Source organism: Vidua macroura, chromosome 12 (assembly GCF_024509145.1).
Source record: "Vidua macroura isolate BioBank_ID:100142 chromosome 12, ASM2450914v1, whole genome shotgun sequence".
Taxonomy (NCBI): Eukaryota; Metazoa; Chordata; class Aves; order Passeriformes; family Viduidae; genus Vidua; species Vidua macroura.
In genome coordinates this window covers 18,759,319-18,781,657 of record NC_071582.1, presented here as the reverse complement: position 1 = coordinate 18,781,657, position 22,339 = coordinate 18,759,319, and the positions used below count along the sequence as shown (strand labels likewise).

The window sequence follows — 22,339 nt, the reverse complement described above, 5'->3', positions numbered from 1 at the left end:
CCAATCTGAAGCAGCAATTTCTAATTATGCAGAGAAGTTGTCTTTTTAAAAATTTGTATTAAGTACCTGGGTCTCTTACAGGCACACTCTCCAAAACTAAACTGAAGTGGGAAACAACCTTGAGATGAAAATAATCAACAGCCTGTACCTCCCTGCCTGTTCTGCAGGGCCACAAAAAGGCTGACTAAGCAAATAACACAGACCACTACACTGAAACATCAACCCACCATGAGTCCCCCTCTGACTCCTGACCCAAATCACATCATGACAAATATAAGGAAGAGGAAAATAGAAATTTCAGCAGGTCAGAAGCATTTTGGTTACAGTGTATTGCTTTTCCTATCAGGTTTATAAAATGTGAAGCAAATCCTACCTAGTATTAGGGTTCAGCATCTCTTAACTTTCTCACCTGGAAAAACTTTACCAAGCAGGTTTGATTCCAGCAGTAAATTCCTGCCACACCAAACTCACATTATGATTTGGAAATTGAAATGAAAACCAATACCAGTGGTTTGGGATAACCCAATAGTGGCAGATAACATCTTTGCAAACCCAGAGTTTTTCCTAGCTGAAGAAAAACTGTTCATTAGGCAGGTAGCTTGTTATTTTGTTGCTTCCTGAGATACATCAGGAAAAAGAGTTTTACCTTTTGAACTATTTAAATTTGGAGTATGAACAAACATCTTTTATCTCAATTTTAAACTCTCCTTTTTAGAATACTGAGACACCCCCATATTTTCAGTGCATCTTTAAAAAGTTATCACAACTGACAAGTGTGTCAAAACCAGGAAACTGAAGTTTTGATGTACTAAAAGCCAACCCATTTTGAGTGCCATTCCACATTGCTCAGAGAAACACGTCAAGTCTCAGAGAAATCAGATCTTCACCATTGAGAGTTTTAACAGCAATACTGATTCACTTAATAGAGCCTGAAAACATACTTTTTCTGACAGAGGCCATTTTCAGTGGAAACTATTTTGCTGATCACTTAACCATCTTCAGATTATGCTGCGATTTAGACAGTACTTTCAGATACTTTCTTCCCTGTTTTGCAATATATGAAGAATGTGTACTTTTTTCTCAGTGTATTAAAAATGGACATCTCTTCAGAAAGTCTCACTCTTTCACATAAAATCTCATTCTGACCCATTTCTTTAATTAAGAATGTGTATATATATGTGTATATATATATATATATATACACATTATTTTCCAAAATGGGTGTAAAATAGTTTTATTTACAAGAAAAGGGTAAAAGTTAAGACGTACCTTGGTCAAGTGCCAGGCTCCAAGGACAATTATGATGCTGACAGCTCAGGGAATTCCACCTTCTGTGCTGCTTTATACTCTGCCTCTGCCACTACCCGTGGCACTCCACAACCATTGCTGGTCCCCACGTGCTGTGTGCAGGTGGAATAAGGAATTTGCCATGTTCTGCCATCATTTCTATTATCAGCCTGCAAGAGGTGAATCTTTGCTGGAATGAAAAATTAGGTTCATTCTTTGAACCAAAATTAGCCCAGCCTGAGAACAAGGTATTTACAGAGATTAAGTCCTTTCTCTTGGACAGTGCAACCTTAAAAACATCAGACAGGAAGAAAGAGAAACACCTGCATTCATTTTCATTGTTTAATACTCAAGAGTGAAAAAGTGTAAAATCACAAAGCTTATACCACCACAAAAAACGCAGTTTCATTGCAAATGACCAGAACACAAGCTGCCTGCAAAGTTTCCAGCTGACATCAACAAACCCAGGTTCAACATTCTGACCGTCTTTTGAAACACCTGCTGTTCACAAACATCAGCCAGCACAGAGCTCTCGCTATCTCACACATCCTTCTTTATCTTCTATGCTCTATTTGCTTCCTAGACCAGTGGTTCACACATTTGAAAAAACAGTGCTCCACTTCTGATCTGTATCAGCATAGAAATACATTGTTTTTACCCATCCCAAAATGCTAATTATATTTGAAAAGCGTTTTTTTTAAATCCAAACACAGCGGTAAAGTTTTTATTTCTATTTAATGAAAAGCGTAATATGAGTAAGCTTCAGAAGTGCATGCTGACTGAGGGTGTCTCACCAATCTGCTCAGCCACAGGATATAATTCTTATGCAGAAAGTGATCACCTTGGGTGAGTTAGTACACCAGGGAGTAGGTTATGTTTGCTCTCATTAGTAATTCATGTACCTACAGCCCCAATTCTGCACATGCAGCCACCAGGCATGCTGGATATGACTGTCCACCTAAATACACTCCCTTGTCTGAAGGTAGAATTGTCCAAAAGCTATCATTATGCCTAAATGTCTCAGGTTAATGAGAACTAAGTGGAAAATGGGTTGATTATATTAAAACTTTAACGTTTATATGTGAGGCAACTTTGTTTTCACAGCCTTTCTTCATGCAAAGGAACTGTGCCCGAAATGTTAAAATCTTTTTAATGTCATGCAAATGCACATTTCCAGTTCTCTACAATAACCCAGCTTCCCAATAATGATCAAAATCCTGCTCTTAAATAAAGTACATTGGACAGATTATTCCTCCAGACTATCAAAACAAAAATGTATCTTGGCATAATCGAGTGCACCTGGAAGTGATGTGCAAAGGAATTTCTGAAGAGCTGCTGTTGCCTCAGTGGGAAAAAATACTGATTTTAATTTTTTTTTTTTTAATCCTTCAGTGCTAGGGGCACCTACATTTTATGAGTCACTTGCTCCTCAGTGGTTTATTCCCTCACCTTACATTATAATTCTCTCAGCAGGTGAAGATAAATGGAACAGTTTTGGCATCACTGTTCCTAAGGAGCACCTGAATCTGTCAGATTCCACAATGTATCAATAAATGGGCTTGACATTGTAAGTAGCTTTTTGTTGGTTGCTAAATATATTTTCTGCAGATATTCTTGTATCTGTTTTACAGAGAATGGTAAGTCTTGAATAAAATTTCAATAAAACTTACACTTATTATTTTTACCTCTGTTGCTTACTACAGACCTGACTTCTTCCTTCATGCAGTTATTTGATACTTGAAGTACAGAATCTGATTACTGGCAGTATTGCATTTAGCTGGAAAATTCTGGCTTATACAAGATTATTAGATTATTAAACACAGAGATGTTACCACCTTTAAAATCATACAGTCATCTAAGGAAACAAAAGCATAGGATGAGATTATAGAAGTATTACAATAATTAACATCCTATTTATAAATGGAAGCACAAGATCTTTTCTGAGCATATAGGAATAATTTTGAAAAAAAATATTATTGATTACACAGTGAACAGTATAAATAAGCTTAGATTACATGCTTTCGTGCTTCTACACAACTCAGTTTCCTATTGATTTTCCAGCTGTTGGTGGAAATTCCAATTTCAAGAAATGATTCCAGACAAAATGAGGAAAACATTCAGAAAATTTTGCAGTGCAGACAAACCTCATGAGTTAATCTTTGGAACATTAATAGCTTTTTACAGTTTCAAACTTAGTAAAACCAAGGCACACATGGATTAAAGTGTTCTATATCTGAAAGAGCAGGATATGTCAGTCAGCACAGAGCTTCTCAGCTTTGCATTTACATTCATAGTATAAAGCAGCAGTCAGCTTTGAGAAATCTACTTCTGTTAATAGTAAGGAATCTGAAAAGTGACTAGTCATGCCAGACTAAGATAGTCTAACTGGATTCTAATATGGATCAGCACACACAAAACTAGGCTTACATAACCACAGGAAAAAAATCTGGGAGTCAGCACCGGCCGGGCTGGCGCTGCTCAGCCACCCCGAGCCAGGTGTGTGTCTGCTCTGCAGAGGTGGGCACAGTGAGTGAGTGTGTGCTCGTGCTTGTGTGTGTGTGCAGAAACAGCAGCTTCTCACCTCTGTTTGTTACTTCCATACGTGTCCAGTATGGTATTTCTTACCCCAGTGACAATATTTTGGCTGCTATTTTTGTCACTGCCAGCACCGCCCAGGTCAGGCCAGCCAGTGGTGCTGTGCTGGCTTCCAAGCTGAACTTATAAAGTCACTGAATTATAAAGTGAAATTATGTCCTTCATTCAACCAATGTGCAATCCAAGTGAAATTAGCTTATTTGCAAACGATTTAAGTAGAAGGCAACTTCGGCCTCAGGCACATGTTACATTCAGAGGAAAAAAAAGGAAGAAAAATTCAAATCTCAGGTTGGGTTTGCAGGGGGAGTGATTGAAAAGGACATCTTGTTTGTAAACAAAGGATTATCTGGGAATGAGCTGACACACAATGATCATAAGTGTCATCAATGTCATTTGTAAGAGTTTCCTTCTAACAGGACACATATCAGCTAATTTCACTGTTTTAGGAAATTAGGCACTATGTAATTATATCTGACACTTCACACCTGCCTTTAGCAATACCTAGTATCAGGTAACCCATAAACTGCAAAATAAGTTGAGGTTACTAATGTACACAGCCACTGAATCTGTAAGGAGTTCTCCTTACCTCAGTGGGAAGACTATCCAGTCTAGTTTTTAAATTTGTTTTCATTTTAGAGATATTAAATATACTACTGTCTAACCATAAAATTCACTATTTCTCACCTGGAATACTGTGAGAAATTCTTACCTCAGTGTTACCTCTTTCACTGCATTCAAGTTATATAAATAATGTCACTTTTGTCAATTCTTGCTATGCTTAGTTTGATCCTACAGGACCATATTGAATTTTATAACTGTCTCTTATAATGTATGCATTAGGTATTGCATATAAGTACACAGAAATGGAACTGAAAATCAGCTACTACCACTCATTAGTCTCATATTCTGTTAAATTTGTGGTTAGTAGCTTGAGATTCAAATAGAATTGCATAGTAATAATGTAGTAACCAAGTACAATACAGTATTAAGAAAAAAATAATTAGAAAAGTCCTATTCAAGCACACATTTAATAGCTGATGTGCTATAAAACAAACAAAAAAAATAGAATCCTTTGAATTCCCCAGTAGCAAATTCCTGTTTCTATGGGTGGAAAAATCTGAAAATATTAGACATAGAACTCTGAGGAAAAATATTAATAGCATGATCTCTCCCAAAAATAAAATTTCCAATAAAATAAAATGTACTGAATAGAGGCTTAAATTCAATACTTCTCAGTCCACCATTAATAATCTAAATAGTTTGAGTGCTTCCCCATCCCTTTTTTTCTCTTAAAAAAAAAGGATAATAAAAAATACGTATAAACAAACTGCGATGTAGGCTTCATCACAGAGTCCTTTCAGAACCACTGTCCATCATTTTCATTATCCTCATCATCTTCCTCCTCGTGGTCCAGGTAGACAAAAGCAACTTTCTTCCCTTCAGAAGTATCCGACCTTTGGTCGACCGTTCTTTGCAACTGCAAACTTTGATCAAAAAATGACTGTTCCACCACCTTTTCACCCTGATCTTGGGAGAAACTGGAGAGAACGTAGCTACTTCTTGTGCTTTCACTTCCTGCAAGCTGGTTGCTTTCAACGATGACCTGTGGCTGACCAGCAGAAGGCTCTTGCTTGCTGGACACCAGCGTTGCCCCTTGCTGTTCTCCACTCTTCACTGCAGATGTTCCACCCAGACTGGAAACATCCATTTGGAAAGTGTAAGCTGTTTCCCTGGAGCCCACTTTAATATGCTTCACGGAGCTGCTGCTCTCAGATGACTCTGCTATTTGTGAAAGATCTTCCACCACTCCAGCAATGGGTCCTGAGAAGACGATTTCCTCAGTATGAGTTCCTGCAGGACTTACTTTAACGTGCCTGAAAGCTCTTGAGCCTCCTGAAAGGGTCTGGTCTTCCAGTTCAGTGATTTCTGTGTGCTCGGAGACAGGCCCCTGGTAGATGATCTCTTCAGCTGTCATAAATCCCTGGGGACCCGTCTGGATCTGTCTGACTGAACTTTCTCCCTGTGAGAAGTCCCTTGTGCTGCTGACCTCCACTTTACCGGAGATGGGTCCTTCAAAGATAACGTGCTCAGTGTGAACCTCTTTTGGGCCCAGCCTGAAGTGCCTCATTGATCTGCTGACATCCACAGCCCCTTCAGCCTGGAAAAGGCCATCTGAACTATTGAGTGCCAGAGAGTCTGAACCCGACCCCTCAAAAGAGACTTCTTCAGTCACTTGCCTTGATCCTACTGTGACACGTCTTGTGGCCCTGCTGAAGTCTGTTGAGACTTTCTGAGAAAGATTTCCAGAATCCATCTCTTCTACAACTGTAGTAATAGGGCCTGTAAAAATTACTTGTTCTGTGGTTTGGATTTCCTTGGGGCCCAGTTTAAAGTGCTTCACAGATTGGCTGAATTCTGACAGTCCCTCTCTCTGAACAAGATCTTCTGTAGCACTGAGCTCCAGCATTTCAGAACCAGGCCCTTCATACAGGACCTGCTCAAGCCTCTGGACTTCTGCTGGGCCAACCCTGACACGCCTCTGGGACTGGGTCTCATCAGCTGATTGTGATGAGTGAGAAGCCTCTCCGTAATCCGCAGTTTCTGAAACCGAACCGTCATAAACAACCCTTTCAGTGGTGTGATAGCCAGTGCCACCACTCCGCCTCGTCGTGGAGGAGCTGTAGATCTCTTGGTCAGCAAAAGGAGTGTATTTGTCACTGTGGGAAGAAACTTCTACGTTGCTCCTATCTGAGCTCTCTTTCTTCAGGGAGTGTATTGTTGCCTTCTCCTTCTCGCTTCTGATTACTTCACCAAGCTGATCTACATCAAACTCATCAGTATTAAGGGTCTGGGACAGATTGACTTCAGCAACTATGGTCACTGAGCCCCCCTCCTCCTTCTGATCAACTTTCTTGATATCAAATGCCAAATTACTAGCATCCACTTTGTTGTCCTTTGTTAATGCAGAGAGCTCCTCTTTCACGCTTTCTGGGAGACTGCCCTCCAACTGCTCCAAAGCTTCCTTCAATTGATGTTTAGGGTCCTTCGTTTCCTTGGATAAAAGCCCTTTTATCGAAGTCTGAAATTCATGGGGAATTTTAATTTCTTTTTCAATAACAATGGATTCAACATGGGATCTTTCACCTTCAGGATGCTCTTTTAAAATATGGGCACTCGCTTCCTCCCCCACCACTTTATAGGTTTCTTCTGGAGAGCTCACACCTTCCTCTCTCTTACTTTGCGTGCCTTGCAAAAATTCATCTTGCCAGGAATATTTAATAGTCGATTCTTCTTCAATATGAATTTGCCCATATACTGAGTCATCATCTTTTTCATTAATAAGAGGATGATCATCAGGAACAGATACAAAATATTTCTGTTCAATAGGTGAGTCATCTTCCTCAGTTACTTCTTCCACGCGAGTGAAGCTCTCACGGCGCGGTTTCTTCTTTTTGACATCTTCATACGTGAAGGTGATGTTTTGTTCCTCTTCACCGTAGCGTCTCTCCCTCTCAGGGAATGAATCCTCCACTTCTTCTACTTGGAAAGGTGTTGAAAAATCAGTCCTTTCATCGGTGGTGTAATCCAGTGGCTCCTCTACTATCTCCACATTCACAGACACGTTCTTTCCGCTCTCGCTTCCTTTCAGGCCATGATGGACAATGTCTTCTATCTCCTCTTTGGAAGGAGTTCCCTCAATGCCCTCTCGAATCACTTTTCTAACATCCTGGTTTGATAGATGTCCTAAGTCACCCTCATCAGAAATAGCTATGTCTTCTTGAACTTGAGACTGCACTGTGAACTCAGTCTTTAATTTCCCTTCATCTTCTTGTTCTTTCTTATCAAAATAGGTCACTTTGGTGTCTGTTGACATCTGTGAACTAGAAGACTGTGTAAAACTTTTAAGAATGTCAGCAACAATATTCTCTGCTATGTTTTCAGTTGGCAGAGTTCCAATTTTGTGGCTTCCATCCCTAATTTGCTCTTGACCTTCCAGACTGGACTCTGCTTCTGAAATCCTCACTTGGCGAGTTTCAGCAGACTGAGTTACATGGTCATCTGTTTCTCTTCCTATGGAAGTTTTAACACCTTGTACCCTTATTTCTTTATTTCTCTGAAGCCCTTTGTCAGGAACAGGCCTTTCAATAGTGATTGGTATCTCAATGACATCTTTGCTTCTTGATTCTGAGGTCACAGTTGCATCTTTTTTGGTTGATTCACTTTTCAGAGTTCTTGCAGTAGAAATATCACTCCCTGTTACCTTCTGGCTAACTTCCTCACGGATATATTTTTTCTGCTCAGTCTTCCTCCCAAAATCGACAGTTTCTTCTATAAAAGATTTCTCATCAGTTTTCTTTTTCTCATCCTTCATTTGTTTCTGCAGCTTGTCTTTTTCTTTCAGCAGAGATGTCCTCTCATCAGTTGGTTTGCTACCTCCTCTTTTGTCTTTTAGTGTGGTCCGAGTTTCAATTATAGTTTCTTCATATTTAGATGGTTTTGCACTGGTAATCAGTTCATAAGCTGGAAATCTAGTGAAGCCTGGTTTAGTTCTTTCAGTATCAAGCTTGTGGTCCTTGTCTGATCTTTCAGCATGTGCTGATTCTTTCGAAAAAGATACTGTGGATGAAGTTGTAACTTCTGTTTTCTTTCTTTCTGGAATCCTCTTTTGCTGCATTTCAGTGCTTCTCCAGCTACTGTAGTCTGGAGTAAATGTTCTCAGTTCTTTGTGGTCTGTTACAATCCTTTCATCCTTTGTGACAGTCGTTGAAGGGCGATACGTTGAACCAAGCAGGTCCCTTCCAAAAGTTCTTCCCCCCGTTGTTGTGTGTGATGCAGCCTGCGTGGAGTGAGCTGAGTAATGTGCAGAGCTGCTCCTATTTGTCACTGGCATTCTGTGCCTCGTGTCAGTGATCCTGGCAGCTGGTGAAGCTTTATTTCTATTTCTTTCTTGATAAGTAGAGTAAATATCAGTGTAGTTATAGGAAGTGTTTATAATATCTGCAAAGAGAGCACAGGTGACCAAGCATTAAAATAATGATTTGTATCTAAAATACAAATATCAAATACAGGGCATGAACTAAGAAAACATGAACTAAGAAAACATGAACTATGTTTTTTGAAAGAAATAATGTCTTCATTTTCAGTGGAGCTTTGTAAAGGCATTCCTGTAGGTTTTGCCTGTTAATTAAGTCTGTGCATAAATTAATTAAAGCTGAAAGCAAAGCTTTTTCTCAAGTTGCAAGATCTTGCTAATTTTACCTGTTGTGCACTACTGGGTATTGTGGCATTTATTGAGGAATTGCACTTTTTGTATTTATACCGGTGCTCATTTGCAACTTCTTATTAAATAATGTATGCTGACATCATAGGCTGGGTTTTTTGCTTCATTAGCCTAAGTGGCCTGAAGTTCCTTAGTTCCTATTGACATAATGGCACACCTGCCACCACATACTAGAAACTGCAAACACAAATACAACCCTTCATAGCCACACAGTAAAGCACAACAAGGGAGAGAAACAAAGAAACAAAGAACCTTTTAGGCTCTATCTATAGAAATTAATACAATGTGCCAGGAATATCTGACAGTTAAGACCAACCAGTACTGCACCACTCCCATCTCTCACTCCTGAAAAGCTACCAGAGCTCCTCTGACTTTTGGTAGTGTCTCCTGTATTATTTCTGTAATTCCTACCCTATTCTGTGAATATGCTGAGCATTGTCTGCAGAAGTACTGGCTAGTCCAGATCCAAATTGTGCTGTCCAGATGCAGGCACAGTGCTCACAGTTTAACAGCACAGGCAGATCTCTGTGAGCATTTCAGCCTAGGCCTGAGCCTGTTGAATTTCCTGCTACACACACAGCCTTCAAGTATCTTCTGGGACTACGATAATGACCCCACATTGTTAAACTCATGAGTATTATCCAGATTAATTCTGTTATTAATTGCAATGGCCACAGCAGTCACAGTGAAAGTCCATCTTATCTAAAATCCTGTTTGCAGGGACCAAGAGTAGATACACAGGGAAGAGTATAAGAACAGGGCAAGTAAATAGTGATACTTCCCTTGTATACTCTCACAGCCTCCAGAGATTTGCAGCTCCTAAGATAGAAATGGTATCTTTATGTTTAGTAAGTCTTTGATTTGTCTTTCATTACTCTGCTAAAATATCTCTTTAAACCCACGTGAACTTTTTAACACTCACAATGCCTCAGGATGATGAACTCCATACTTTTAGCTACATGTGCTGTTAAACACCTCTTGCTTTATACTTCAAAACTCTTCTAAGACTGATGGGCATCCAAAAGTTCTTTAGAGCTATGAAACATCACTCCCTACGTTCTCCACTCAAGCCATGATTTTATAAGGTATCTCATATAGAAGAGCAATATGTTGATTTAAAATATTAACACTCAAAACTAATTCAATATTCACTTTGCAATACACCCATAAAATATACATCACAAATTAACATAGTAATTTCCAATTATATTTAATTTAATTCAAAATTATATTTTAAATATTCATATTTTACCTTGAGGCAGTTTCCCTGCATGCTCTTCTCTCCATATAATCCACTGCTTGCTCTCCCCTTCTAACAAAGCTCTGCAAAACACAAAGGGCATTTCATTAAAATACTGGGAACAATAAACATAATATTTTACATGTGTAAGTCTTAGGAATTGAAACAATTGTCCTGTAGTTGCCACATTCCACTGTCCCAGGTTGCTCCAAGCCCCATCCAACCTGGCCTGGAACACTTCCAGGGATGGGGCTGCCACAGCTTCTCTGGGCAAGATGTTTTACAAAGAAAATGCAAAATGAAAAAAAAAAAAAAAAAAAAAAAAAGACAGCAGCCTTCCTGTTTGTAAAAGAGTCGTAAAGGTGGTTGAAATGTGTTATGAGGGAGCTGTTACAGGAGGATTTGCAAGTTCTATCATTTTCAAATGAAAAATGAAGGAAAGTATAACTTTCTACTGCCAAGCACAGGGCTGGAGGAAACAATTTGTAGTGTTAAATTGACTATTCTTAGCTCCTATTCCATTGGAAATCAGCATAACACATTTCACAAAAAAAGGAGTAGGGAAATTCTCTGTGTCAGAAACTGCTTGGTTTCTTTTAATGCCATCTCTGTCTGTCCCTGACCATTTTGGCAGTGACACTCCCAACAGCTCCCACACTTCCAGGAAGTGCTGGGGCAGCAGCCTGGAAATGCTACATCAGGGTCATTCCCTGTGCAAGGGAATGTCACAGCCAGCACAGTAACTTGGGGAGGTTTATGCTGCTTCCACCAGCCAGTTACAGCATTTCTGGGTTTGGGAATGCCAGATGTTCTGCACTGATAAGACACAGCTGCAACATCAAAGCTGGCAAGGGTAAAGCTGGAGGACTGTGATAGCCAAGGCTTCTGACTCCCTGGGGCAGGAGCTGAAAGCCATTTAGGATTGGGGTACAAACACCTCTGCTGGACATTTGTGTCAAAGCTAACAAAGCAGGTGTTTTAAGCATCACCTGTATACTTCACACTTCCCATGACTTTGGCATCAGCAAAATATCAGTAGCAAGGTTTTCTTTGCCTTGATGCATTTGTCTGGATCCAGAAGAAAAGCCCGGTTAGAACTACCTAAAGCAGGCTCAGATGGGCATCTTTCCTTCTATTCTGTTGAGTTGAAAAAACCCACAGTAAAAGCAATTTATCTTTCTCCATGCTGAGTGAAGCTTCAGAGGAATTAGATCCCTTCAACACATGTAATGTTCCCAAGACCAAACATCTGATCTGATGAAGCCAGTGAGTGCCAAACAAATCGCTCTGACAGACATGCCAGAGAAGCTGGTGGTGACGCTGCAGAAACACATCCAGGAGCTGGCAGTGAAAGTGTTAACCATGACGAAGGAAAGCAGGAACGTGGGGAGTTTGACTAAGGATTTCTGGCTGCTGTTAAAACAACAGTTGTTCAGTTGCTGCAGCAACGTATGAAGTCACTAAAAATAAGTTCCAGGAGGTAACTGTATATGGCAAAGGGCAGCAGCCCACAGAAAAGCTGCATCTGAAGGATTACTACTGAAAGTGAAAGGCAAAGCTTCCTGAAACCTCTGTAAAACTGGACAGAGAATCAGTATTTTACTGGGCACTTAATAATATGTATGAACTCATGCTTATCAGAAAACCAAGAAAAAGTTAAACTGAGCTTGGCTTACTAAACTGGCACGAGAAAGGGCAGTGTACTGTAATGAGCCAGCAAACTCAGGTTGTGCTGCTCTGCTTGACCATAGCTTCAGTTTATGCAAGTCATTTTGCTTCTCTATTCCTCTGCATCCTTTCCTGATAATAGCCTCTTGGTGGTAAGGTCTGCTTTTAAACTTAAACTGCCCAAAGAATTAATTTCAACTGTATGAACTTTAAAGTGCTCATAGTAATAATAATAATAAAAAAAAATTGCCCCAAGCAGCACTCTTCTAAAAAAATAACCATGACAGCTACTTCCTGGAAATCAAGTCCCAAATGACATATACTCCCTTTTTGTTAACACTTAATTTAAGTGTTACCAGAAAATAATCCAACTGCACCATTAGCTCATCTCATTATTAATGGCATTTATCTAAAGTTAGCAGGAACATGTTTGTCAGACTGTGCTGGATGACAACAGAAACAACGAGTCCATGAAAGCAGGTGGAGGAGATAAAGTGGTTGGGGTGGGGAGAGAGAACAAAAAGATGTAGTGCAAATTTTATTATGGGCATTCAGGACAGTAATGACTTCATTTCAGCTACAGAACCTCAAAATCTCAGATGGGGCAGTTGGCCAGCAAGCCATAAAAACTCATCCTCTCTATCCTGGGTATTTGCTAAGGAGTTAGCAGTTAAAAAAAATCCCCACCTCTCCAGGAAGCGGGGGGTCAAGGCCATTCCACCTCCTTTTTCCATCCCCCCAGGATGGGAGGATGAGGAGTGTGAAGAACAGCAAGTAACTGCATGTTCAACTCCCCGGGTGTTGAAAACTCAGTGTGTTCTCAAAATAAAACCCATACAGGAGTAGAACCTATTGGATGGTACAAGTTATGAAGGGGAAGTAATGAGACTGGCTTTAAAAGCTGTGGTGAGTAGCTCAGAGGACCTTAATGCTGGTGATGATTTTGTGAGAGGAAGGCATGGAAAGGCTCAGAAGTGTTGATGGAGGAACACAAATCAAAGTCCACCTGGCAAGTGTGTTCAGAGATCCTAACAATGACCATGGCAATAAAAAAGAAAAAAGTTGTGTAGCCTTTGGTGCTTCAGAATGAAGGGTGGGAACCTGAACAGAACACTTGTATGACACTGGAATTTCAAAGTGAAATATTTTACCCTTCAACAACATATTTTAGAGAGGACAGAAGAGCTCCTGAACCTACTGGTACAGGCTTGGGGCAGCCTCTGCTATGTGAAGAGAAGTTTCTGCTAGCTAAGGAGAAAGGTCTGAGAGTAATTCTGATTCTAGGCAGGTTTTCCATCTCCTTTTAAAATCAAGAGTTTTACAGGGTGACTAATTCACCACTTCTTTCTGGAAGTAAAACCTAAGCATAGTTAAGTAACTGTGGTTTTAAAGGATTCCAAGGACACAGAACAAAACTGTGAGACACTTGATAAATATTTACTTCAACAGAGAGAAGAGGGTTTAGGAATGAATATTCCCATGAGGTGTAACTTCACAAAGACACATATTTCTCTTCCTGAGTGATTCTGGGCTCCCAGAGCAGGAAGGGTGAGCAGAGTCAGAGGGGAAATACACTTAGACCTTAAGGAAGGGTGTTCCTTGCAACAGTGATCCTTCTTCCCACTCCAGGAGCAATGGTGACGAATGGAAAGAACTGACCTTGCAACACCACTGTAGGAGTTGTAAAACAAAGAGAAAACACAGGGTGGGAGGTAAAAAGAAGGCTCCAAGACCAGCCACCACACCCTTAACCTACAGGGCCAGGAGGAAAGGAAATGCCAGGGCCTTGGTGGGAAGCTCTCCATGGAAAGTTCAGGATGTTGGACTGAGTGTGAAGAGGTGCCTTTTGTTTCCAGTATGCATAAGCCAGGGCATATGCCAGCACCCCCTGTGAAAACCAACTGAAGCTGTGCTCACATGCCCTTTTTTTCACAGGTAAAAAGACCTGGGAGAGGAACAGGATTTGAATAAGCAGGTGAGTGAGCTGTCCAGAATTCTCCTACTTGACTTTACTGACTGTGATCCCTCCCATAGCAGGGTTGGTAGAGACACACAAGAAGAAAGGAACTATTTTCTTGAATAAAGGGAGAAAAAGAAAAGAAGATGAATAGGTAAACCTGCATAAATGTAAAACCACAAATCAATAGCTTTTCAGCTTCTGATACTTTAAAAGAATTTTGTTTGCTGGCATTTGCATGTTTTTTATCTGTAGCAAGGCCCATTCTCTTGTTCTCATCTCATCTTTAGTGGGCAGATGGTCATTCTTCCACTGACATCTGCCTTGCCAAGGCCATCAGTGACACAAGTTGCATTCACATCCATCAGATGAAGAAATCCTGCAGATTAAGGAGCTTCTTAAATGGGCAAAAACCACACTGCAGGTGATGCTGAATTGTTCTCCTTTCATTAACCAGGGCAGGGAATCCTTAGACAAACGAATAATGCTCAGATAATCAGTGATACAACTCTGGAGAAATTCCAGAATTTCATGGGCTTACAAGGTTTTCAAACAACTGAATAACTGGGCATTATCATTCCTAGTTCTGGATGAATACTAATCATCAAAACAACTCTGATAATTCTGTTATTGTGATAGTGCTAATCCTGTTTTGCAGATGAATAAACCAAGGGAGAAAGTTCAACGACAGCAGTGAAAGTCAACAACAGAGCTGGGATTAAATTCAGAAGAATCATGTTTTTTAGCAAAGTTAACAGAATTAACACACAGATAAGGATCACAACTGGCTACCACTTCCACAGTAATGCTCCAGACACTCTTGGCTGTCCAAGGATCACAGGGATCCCACTCCACCAACAGACACCAAGCAACATACTGTTGCTTATCAACTGACTGCAGATTACTTGTCCCCCACTGTCTGTGATTTTTATCTCATCCAGAAACCAGCCTTGGTCTGTGCCTCCTTGCAGACATTCTCAAGGCATCTTGAACAGGCTGTTGGTGCTCTTTCATGAAGACATTCTCTGCTTACTACTCTTTATCAAGCTAATCAGAAGTTATTTCAAGTTTCTCATGTTTTCAGTTATGCAACTGAAATTAAATTTCATATGCATCAGTGGATTGATATTCCACACACCTCACCCATAACTCAGTGCTGTCTTTATCCAGATTTACTGGTTCACACTCAGGACACAGCATTAATGCTTTAGGACACAGAAGCATGTATTATATTTAACTGGAAATACCCCATCTATTTACACAGGCTGAATATTAATAATGCACCCAATGTAGACAAGGTAATGACAGAGGCAGTCTCCTTAAAAAAAATACAGAACTAGCCTGACATTAAATTTTTGGAAATTATCCCTTTGCTTGATAATAATTGCACATCCCTCTCTATTTGAAGGTCAGTATCTCAATGACATTTGTTTAAAATATTGTGCTATTTGTAGAAAAAAACACATCATTTTTACAAGAAAAAAGGATCTTCCTCCAGTTCATCAGTTTTGGATTATTTAGGATTTTTTTCATTCCAAATCAGTTTTGTGCCATGTACATCATGACTCTCCAGACAAGAGAATTACTCTGGCTTAGTAAATAACTAAGCCACTACTTAGTGGCTAGAGAGAGGTACAGTCCTGAAGATTCATTAGCAGAAATGTTGTTTACTCTTATCCCCCACTTGATCTAAACATGTTTCCATAACAAATCAAGGATGGAGAAAGCCAGGACTCAACCAAACAGACTTTTCTGTTATCTTCCCACTATCCTACAGCTGCAACAAGGAGGGGAACTTGCTGCTTACATCAGTGCTGCAGGTGGTCACTAATCAACATATTTAAACAATTAAAATGTGCCATGTAAGTTGATGGCAGCTACACAACCTCAAGTTTCACTGATTGCAATTCAGGGATATTGTCTCCTCAGCTTGTAACCAAATATTGCCTCAAAAATCCCCATCAATCTGATATCCACTCAACCAGGACTAAGAAGGTTTCTTACATACCACTATATTTGTACCAAGTTAATAGGATTCCTATGAATTACATTGGCTTTAGAGCCTTGAGACTCCCAAAGTCACTGTTTACATTTTAAATGCTGGAAAGAGGATGAATGGGGCTCCCATATCTATAAAAAGAGATTTAAATTATCCTTTGTCTAGCCAATAGAGTGTGACCACAAATCTTACCTGTAGGTCTCAATTTCAAGGATGAGGCCTGCTTTCACTTGCAGGAGTTCTTGGTAGTCCCTCAAATAATCTGTGATTGACATGGTCAGGAACTGCTTTTCCTCTTCCAGGGCGTCAATTATTCTCTGAACAGAAACAAGTTATTTTTAGTTTTGAAAGAACATAAAAATCTGTACACTTCAATGCCTGAAAATATAACATTTTTAATTAAAAAAAAAAAAAAAACTGATACAAAAATCCCTCAATGCTCTATCACTTCAAAATCCAGAAGAAATCCATTCCATGACTTCCCCATATACAAACTGAAATACTTTGTTCCTGAAGCAAGTTTTATGCTAAGTCCATTTTATTCTTTATTAAGCTGGTTAAATTATTTCAGTTAAACCCATTCAGATGGCCTGTACAAAAGTTATTAAGCACACATAGCAAGGAAAATACACTTCTTTTTAAGACTTATATGTGACTCATTTGGTCATTTTAAAACATGCTTAAATCACACTTGAGATCAGAAATTTCAGCAATTGCTTTGCCATGAGAAGTTTATCAGCATTTTCAGTTCCAGAGATACGTGGGTTCAAACCAGTTTTGGAATTTGAGCATCTGAAGATACAGTGCCCACAAGGTAAAAGATGAACTGCCAGTGGCTGCTTCAAGTTTTCTACAGTATTTGGATGCCTGCTTTGAGGCCCACCCAGCTCTGTCCTAACTGCTGCTCAGAAGATGGATAAAAGATTGCTCATTTTCATATCAATAGCTATATATGGTGTTGTACAACACAAATAAATATAAATGTTATATGTATTTACACTAAATGGCAGAAGGAAGAAAAGAAAAGAGTACAAAGTGCTTTAATCACTGGTGTTACCTCTCACATGAGGGGTGAATTGTCATTTATATATATCTTAACACCAAATCTAACCTTGCTAACTAATATGCTATAGATTGCACTTTGTTCTAGGGGCTGGGAAGACAGAAATTAAATATCAAGAAAGGCCAAATTCTGTTTTGTTCACGTCACTCTGCACTATGCAGGAAATCTGAAATGTCATTTACAGAGCAAAACCTCATACACATGTACAACACTGAACAGGAATTCACAAGAGTGTATTTTAGATTTCATCCTGAAAACTGCTTTGCAATTGAACTGGAAAATCAAGGCACTGATGGTTTAGTGTTAAAAAATTCAAAATATATCATTTATAGACAGCAAGTGCTCCAGTACCACAGTATGAGCAATAGCATAAAAATGAAGATACAGCAGGGGACTCTGCTGTTAATGCCAGCATGATGCACTAGGCAGAAGTAAGAACTAAGAATATAAAGTGCTGGCATGTCAAACATTAATAGTTTTGGGGTTTTTAAAGTAAAACTAACAAGAAAACTCTATGAAGGAAGCTGCCTATATTTGCCTATACACATGGGTACAGTTCTCTATGTAACACATTAATTTCTTTCTCCATTTCCCTTTGCAGCTCCTGCTAAAGGATTACACTGATGTTTCCCCTGACGTGACAATCCTTGCCTACAGTCTTCAGTGTACTTAAAATTCCCTTTTTATAGCAGAAGACAAATCATATCTGCATATCTGAAAGAGCACCACAAACCCCTCAACAGCCTCCTGCAGACCCCAGTGGAGGCACCATCCCATGGCCAGGCAGACTTCAGCAGCTCTGAGGTAACAATCCTGTTCAAGGACAGCACAGACACAATGGAAAATCCTAAGGTGAGAAGGGTAGAAAAGTACAAGTACTGCTTTTAAAAGGAAAAGGCTATCCAGCAAGAATGGCCAGGGTGCAACAGAACCAGGAGTCAGCAAAAGGTGCAGAAGAAAACCAATCCCTAAGAGCTCTGATACAAAAGTTAAATGATTCAGACATTTCTTGCCTCAACAATTAAACACAGAATAACCTAGACATGTGCATGCATTCCTTCAAAAGAGCTTTAGAATGCTGCAGTGCCAGAAAAATCCATACAGGAAATTTCTACACTGGACTACAGAGTGTGGGAAGCTCTGAAAGACAGAGGCTGTTCAAACCCATCTAAGAACACAAGAGCTTCAATCCCTCACCCCCAAGTTCTCTAGTCTGGCTTTGAAAAGCCACCTGGATTCTGCCCATGGGGCTGGAGAGCACTGGGGATCCAAGAGCTGGAGTTAATGATTACCATAAGGGGCCACGTAACTCAGCCAGCTGTGCAGTAGTTCCAAAGGAATTAATTCCAGTGGGACAGACACTCTATAGACTGGCAGACAGCCAGACACCCAGCCCTCCATCACTCATGCTCAAACATAAAGCAGAAGACAACTGGTCTCAAGTCCTGTCTCCAAGCACGCCAAAAAGCACAGAAACCAATCCATCCAAGTCCAGGAGACTGCGAGCCAACAAACCCATTTTGCAAAAGGTAACCTCTACTTGGCAGATCTGGTGTTTTCTTCACACAGGACTCTCTTGGAAAGATCTGCTTCCCAGCCACATCAATCACAGCCCCCAAATCCCAGTGATGTCCTGCTAGGGCTAAGTAAAGGAATAGAAACTGTTTTCTCACCCTTCATGTGTTCCTTTCCAGGCAGCACTGGGAAATTTTAGAAGGGCAGCAGGGGGGAAAGAATTTACTTGGGTTGTCCAAGCTTTACCTACTGAGGGAATAGAGGATTCCAGGCCCCAGCCCTTTCCATCTGGTACTATTTCCTGATCCCATAGCTCATTCATGGCTCAGCAGGGGAGGAACTCACCCTGCACTTGGCTGGCTCAAAACTGGTACACAGAGAAAGGCACATGACATATCGACATGAAATGTGCATTTGACAAGATGTTTTCTCCTTCTCTCGAGCTCACAACATTGACACAGGAACTGATCCTAAACCCACTCTTATCAGTGAAAAATATCTGCCTCGTTTAAGAGCAGCAGGATGGGCCATGGATGGTTTTACATTCAAATAATTCAAACTACCAGGAGTTTTTGCATCAGTATTCTCACAGCACACAACTAAAATTATGGAACTAAGAGACCTACTGAGTTCATCCCTTTAGCACTCAGGACCAGTGAAAATTTTCCAGTGTATGATTTACTGCCTGCCTGGTTCATTATAATACTTTTTTTCTATTTAACACTGCTGAAAGCTTCTGTGAGGATAAGGGCAGTTCAGGAGGCAAAGATGAACATATAAGGCAACTGGATGATATATGGAAAATATGAATAAATCTAATTGCCATTGCAGCTGCAATGAACAATAATAACTTGACTTTAATCTGTACATACATATCATTTCTACATGACACTCTACAATAAATAAGCATGGAATTGATGCTTTTTAAAGAGTAGTTTAAAACCCATGCTGAACATACTTCAACCAGTAAGAGAAATGAGAGGGGAAAAAAAAAGCTTTGATCCCAAGAACGAAACCTGAAACAGCTGCTCCTACGCATTCCATAATTTTTCTTCCTGGATGTGAGCAAAAGATTTTATTTCTCATGTACTGGCAACTGCAAAAAGGCCTTTCTCATTAAAACCCAAACATATGACCATTCAGAATTAATAAACCTTATGACATATTTGAATACATCTAGACAATATTTAATTTCTGGTGAAAACGGTTGGATATTTTCAACACACTTTTTTCTTCTTCTTATATTACTAAGATTTGAAACTATTTTTCCTGTAAAATCTAAAGATGACAAACATTCATGAGAGTAGCAGAGAAGTCTGCGATGTTAGTGTCAAAATAACAATCCATTTTGGAGCATTGCATTAGGAACATTCAAGGACGTCCATTGATTTTGATTATTTGACTTCTGTAATAGATTGCTGTGATCTACAACAGGTTTCTCCAGTTGCTCTTTCAAAGAAAATTCTTTAAAAATACAACCAGATAGAGATAACTGGTTTAAAAACACCTTACTAAGCTGAAAAAGTTAAACGAAAGCTATTCTCACTGGCTTTAGAAGAAAAACTTGTGTCATGGACAGCAAACTACACAAAATGCTCTCTTTACTCCATATTTACAGGTTTTCAGTTTGAGCAATGATGACTTTCATTATAAACCCCTAATAAAAATATAGGCAGCAAGAAGGCCATGTTTTGGAAATCTAAGAAACTTTAAATATGAAATGGAAAAAATGAAGAGGTTTATTTCTTCTTTAAATTTTCACCTGGTTTTGCCTGTTGGATAGGTTTAATTAATGAGGGATTTACATATGTCATCTTCTACAGCTTTGGGAATGTTTACATATGTGACTGTGAGAATGAATTGTCCTGTCAAAAACAACAAAAAAAATATATTTTAAAGTTAAGAGACTTTCCAATTACTTCTTACATAGCTAATCTGTCTCAGTTCACAGCATCTGCAAACTATGCAGCTTCCAAACAATCCAGCAGAGTACAAAAACCAGACACACACACAGCAACAGGTCCCAGTCCCTTCCCAGCTGCCAACATCTCCATAATGTGCACAAAGCGGGGCAAACACGGGGTTCAGGCACACACCGAGCTCCAGCAGGGTGTTAATAACGGGGCTAACAACGAACAAAAGAAATGTTGCCCTCGGGAAATGGATGGATGGGCTGCATGATCTAATAATATGCGCTCTCCGCTCCGAGCGGGCACTCCGCTGTTCCGGCAGGAGCTGATCCCCTCCCGCGCACGGGGGATGGCGCATTACACCGAACATCATCCTGACACCAAACAAATCCTCAGCTGCAGACGCTGTAACCCCCTGTTTGGCACCACCAACATCCCCCCCAACATCATCTCGCCTTTACACAAAGTTTTCTTAACTACCCTGGGGACCACAAGCTTTTTCCCGAGGCTCAAGGCACACTGGAATGGGTGTAAAACAGAAAGAAATTCCAGATTATTTCTCTGATGGGGACAGGCCACCCTCAAGCCTCAGGGCCATGCCCCAGGGTTCATTTGCTGCCAGGGATTGCTCCGTGCCCCGAGCGCTCCTGCCAACCCTGCCAGGAGCCCTGGCAAGCCGGTGTGCCCGCTCCGTGCTCTGGGCCACTTGCCGAGGGCAGGTTGGGAAGGGAGCACCTGTCACCAGGATGGTGTCCTCAGGGTCACTGTCTCCCTTCTGAGTCGCACCCTTGGCACCCAGCTCTCCCCAAACCCCCCGGGGGCTCCGACAGAGACGGGCTCGGCAGCGAAAGGCTCCTGCTGGGCCACCTCCTCTTCCAGCCTGGGGAAAACGCGAGTGGCAGGAGTGTCAGGGGAGCCCCAAAACAGGCACCGCGGGGCGGGAGGGAAGCGGGAGAGTCCCGGGACCGGGGCCCATGTGCCACCCACCTGGTACTCCTCCAGCTCGGCGCCGTGGCGGTCCTGCAGGGCCAGCATCTCCTGCTCCAGCCGCTCCCGCAGCGCGCACAGCTCCTGGCCCTGGCGGTGCAGATCCTCCAGGTGCTGCCGGCACTGCCGGCTCTCCTCCCGCAGCAGCTCCAGGTTCTCCCGGTTGCGCTGCGCCTCCTGCTCCTGCAGCACCTGGATCTGCTCCTGGTAGCGCAGCAGGGTCTCCCGGCAGCTCTGGCTGAGCAGCATCTCGTAGGTCTCCTCCAGCTCCTCCAGGCTCAGCCCGGCCAAGGGGGGCGGCAAGGCGGCCAGGTTCAGCCGCAGCTCCCGCATCTCCACCGCCTCCCGCCGCTGCCGCTCCGCCATGTGCCCGTGCTCGGCCTGCAGCTCCAGCAGCAGCTCCTCCAGGGCCACGCACTCGCCCCGCAGCCGCTCCAGCAGCGCCCGCTGCCCCGCCAGCTCGGGCTCCAGGCGCCGCCGCATCCCCAGCACCTCCGCGCCCAGCGCCCGCAGCTCCTCCAGCTCCCGCCGCAGCCCGTCCCGCTCCAGCTCCGCTTCCAGCTTCGCCCGGCTCAGCTCCTCCAGCTGCATCCGCAGCCAGGCCAGCTCCTGCTCGGGCACCTGGAGCCCGATCAGCTCCTGCTCCCGCAGCTCCGCCAGCTCCCGCGCCAGAAAGCGGTTCTCCTCCTCCAGCTCCCGCACGCGGGTCACGAAGACCCGCAGGCGGGAGTTGAGCTCCTGCAGCTCCCTCTTCTCGTCCCATCCCGCTTCCCAGCGCCGCCACATCTTGCCGGGCCGCGGGGTCGGGGCGCGGTGGCCCCGGGGCTGCGGGCGCTG

At 41.7% G+C, this 22,339-nt stretch overlaps 1 protein-coding gene and 1 long non-coding RNA gene across 3 annotated transcripts; one reads left to right on the top strand and one right to left on the bottom strand.

Annotated features, from left to right (window-relative positions):
* Positions 1-1,615: 1,615 nt before the first annotated feature.
* SYNM (synemin) lies at positions 1,616-22,328 on the bottom strand. The gene is made up of 4 exons (XM_053988118.1): positions 21,503-22,328; positions 16,220-16,344; positions 10,416-10,486; positions 1,616-8,880 (listed from the first exon to the last, which is right to left on the bottom strand). The coding sequence occupies exons 1-4, from the start codon at positions 22,286-22,288 to the stop codon at positions 5,240-5,242; spliced, it is 4,623 nt and encodes a 1,540-aa protein (XP_053844093.1). The 5' UTR covers positions 22,289-22,328; the 3' UTR covers positions 1,616-5,239.
* LOC128813219 (uncharacterized) lies at positions 11,028-17,911 on the top strand. 2 transcript variants are annotated; one of them, XR_008438959.1, is made up of 3 exons: positions 11,028-12,223; positions 14,007-14,046; positions 17,692-17,911. It is a non-coding gene; the product is annotated as an uncharacterized LOC128813219 (long non-coding RNA). The 2 variants fall into 2 exon arrangements; XR_008438960.1 differs by lacking the exon at positions 17,692-17,911 and adding an exon at positions 14,687-16,213.
* Positions 22,329-22,339: the final 11 nt, after the last annotated feature.

Bases quoted from the DNA above. Each gene is read 5' to 3' on its own strand.
- SYNM (XM_053988118.1), bottom strand. From the start codon at position 22,288: ATGTGGCGGCGCTGGGAAGCGGGATGGGACGAGAAGAGGGAGCTGCAG. The intron at 16,345-21,502 runs GTGGGTGGCACA...GTTTCTGTTCAG, and splicing joins CCGAGCTGGAGGAGTACCAG to AGAATAATTGACGCCCTGGA. The intron at 10,487-16,219 runs GTAAGATTTGTG...TGTGTTTTGCAG, and splicing joins CTTGAAATTGAGACCTACAG to AGCTTTGTTAGAAGGGGAGA.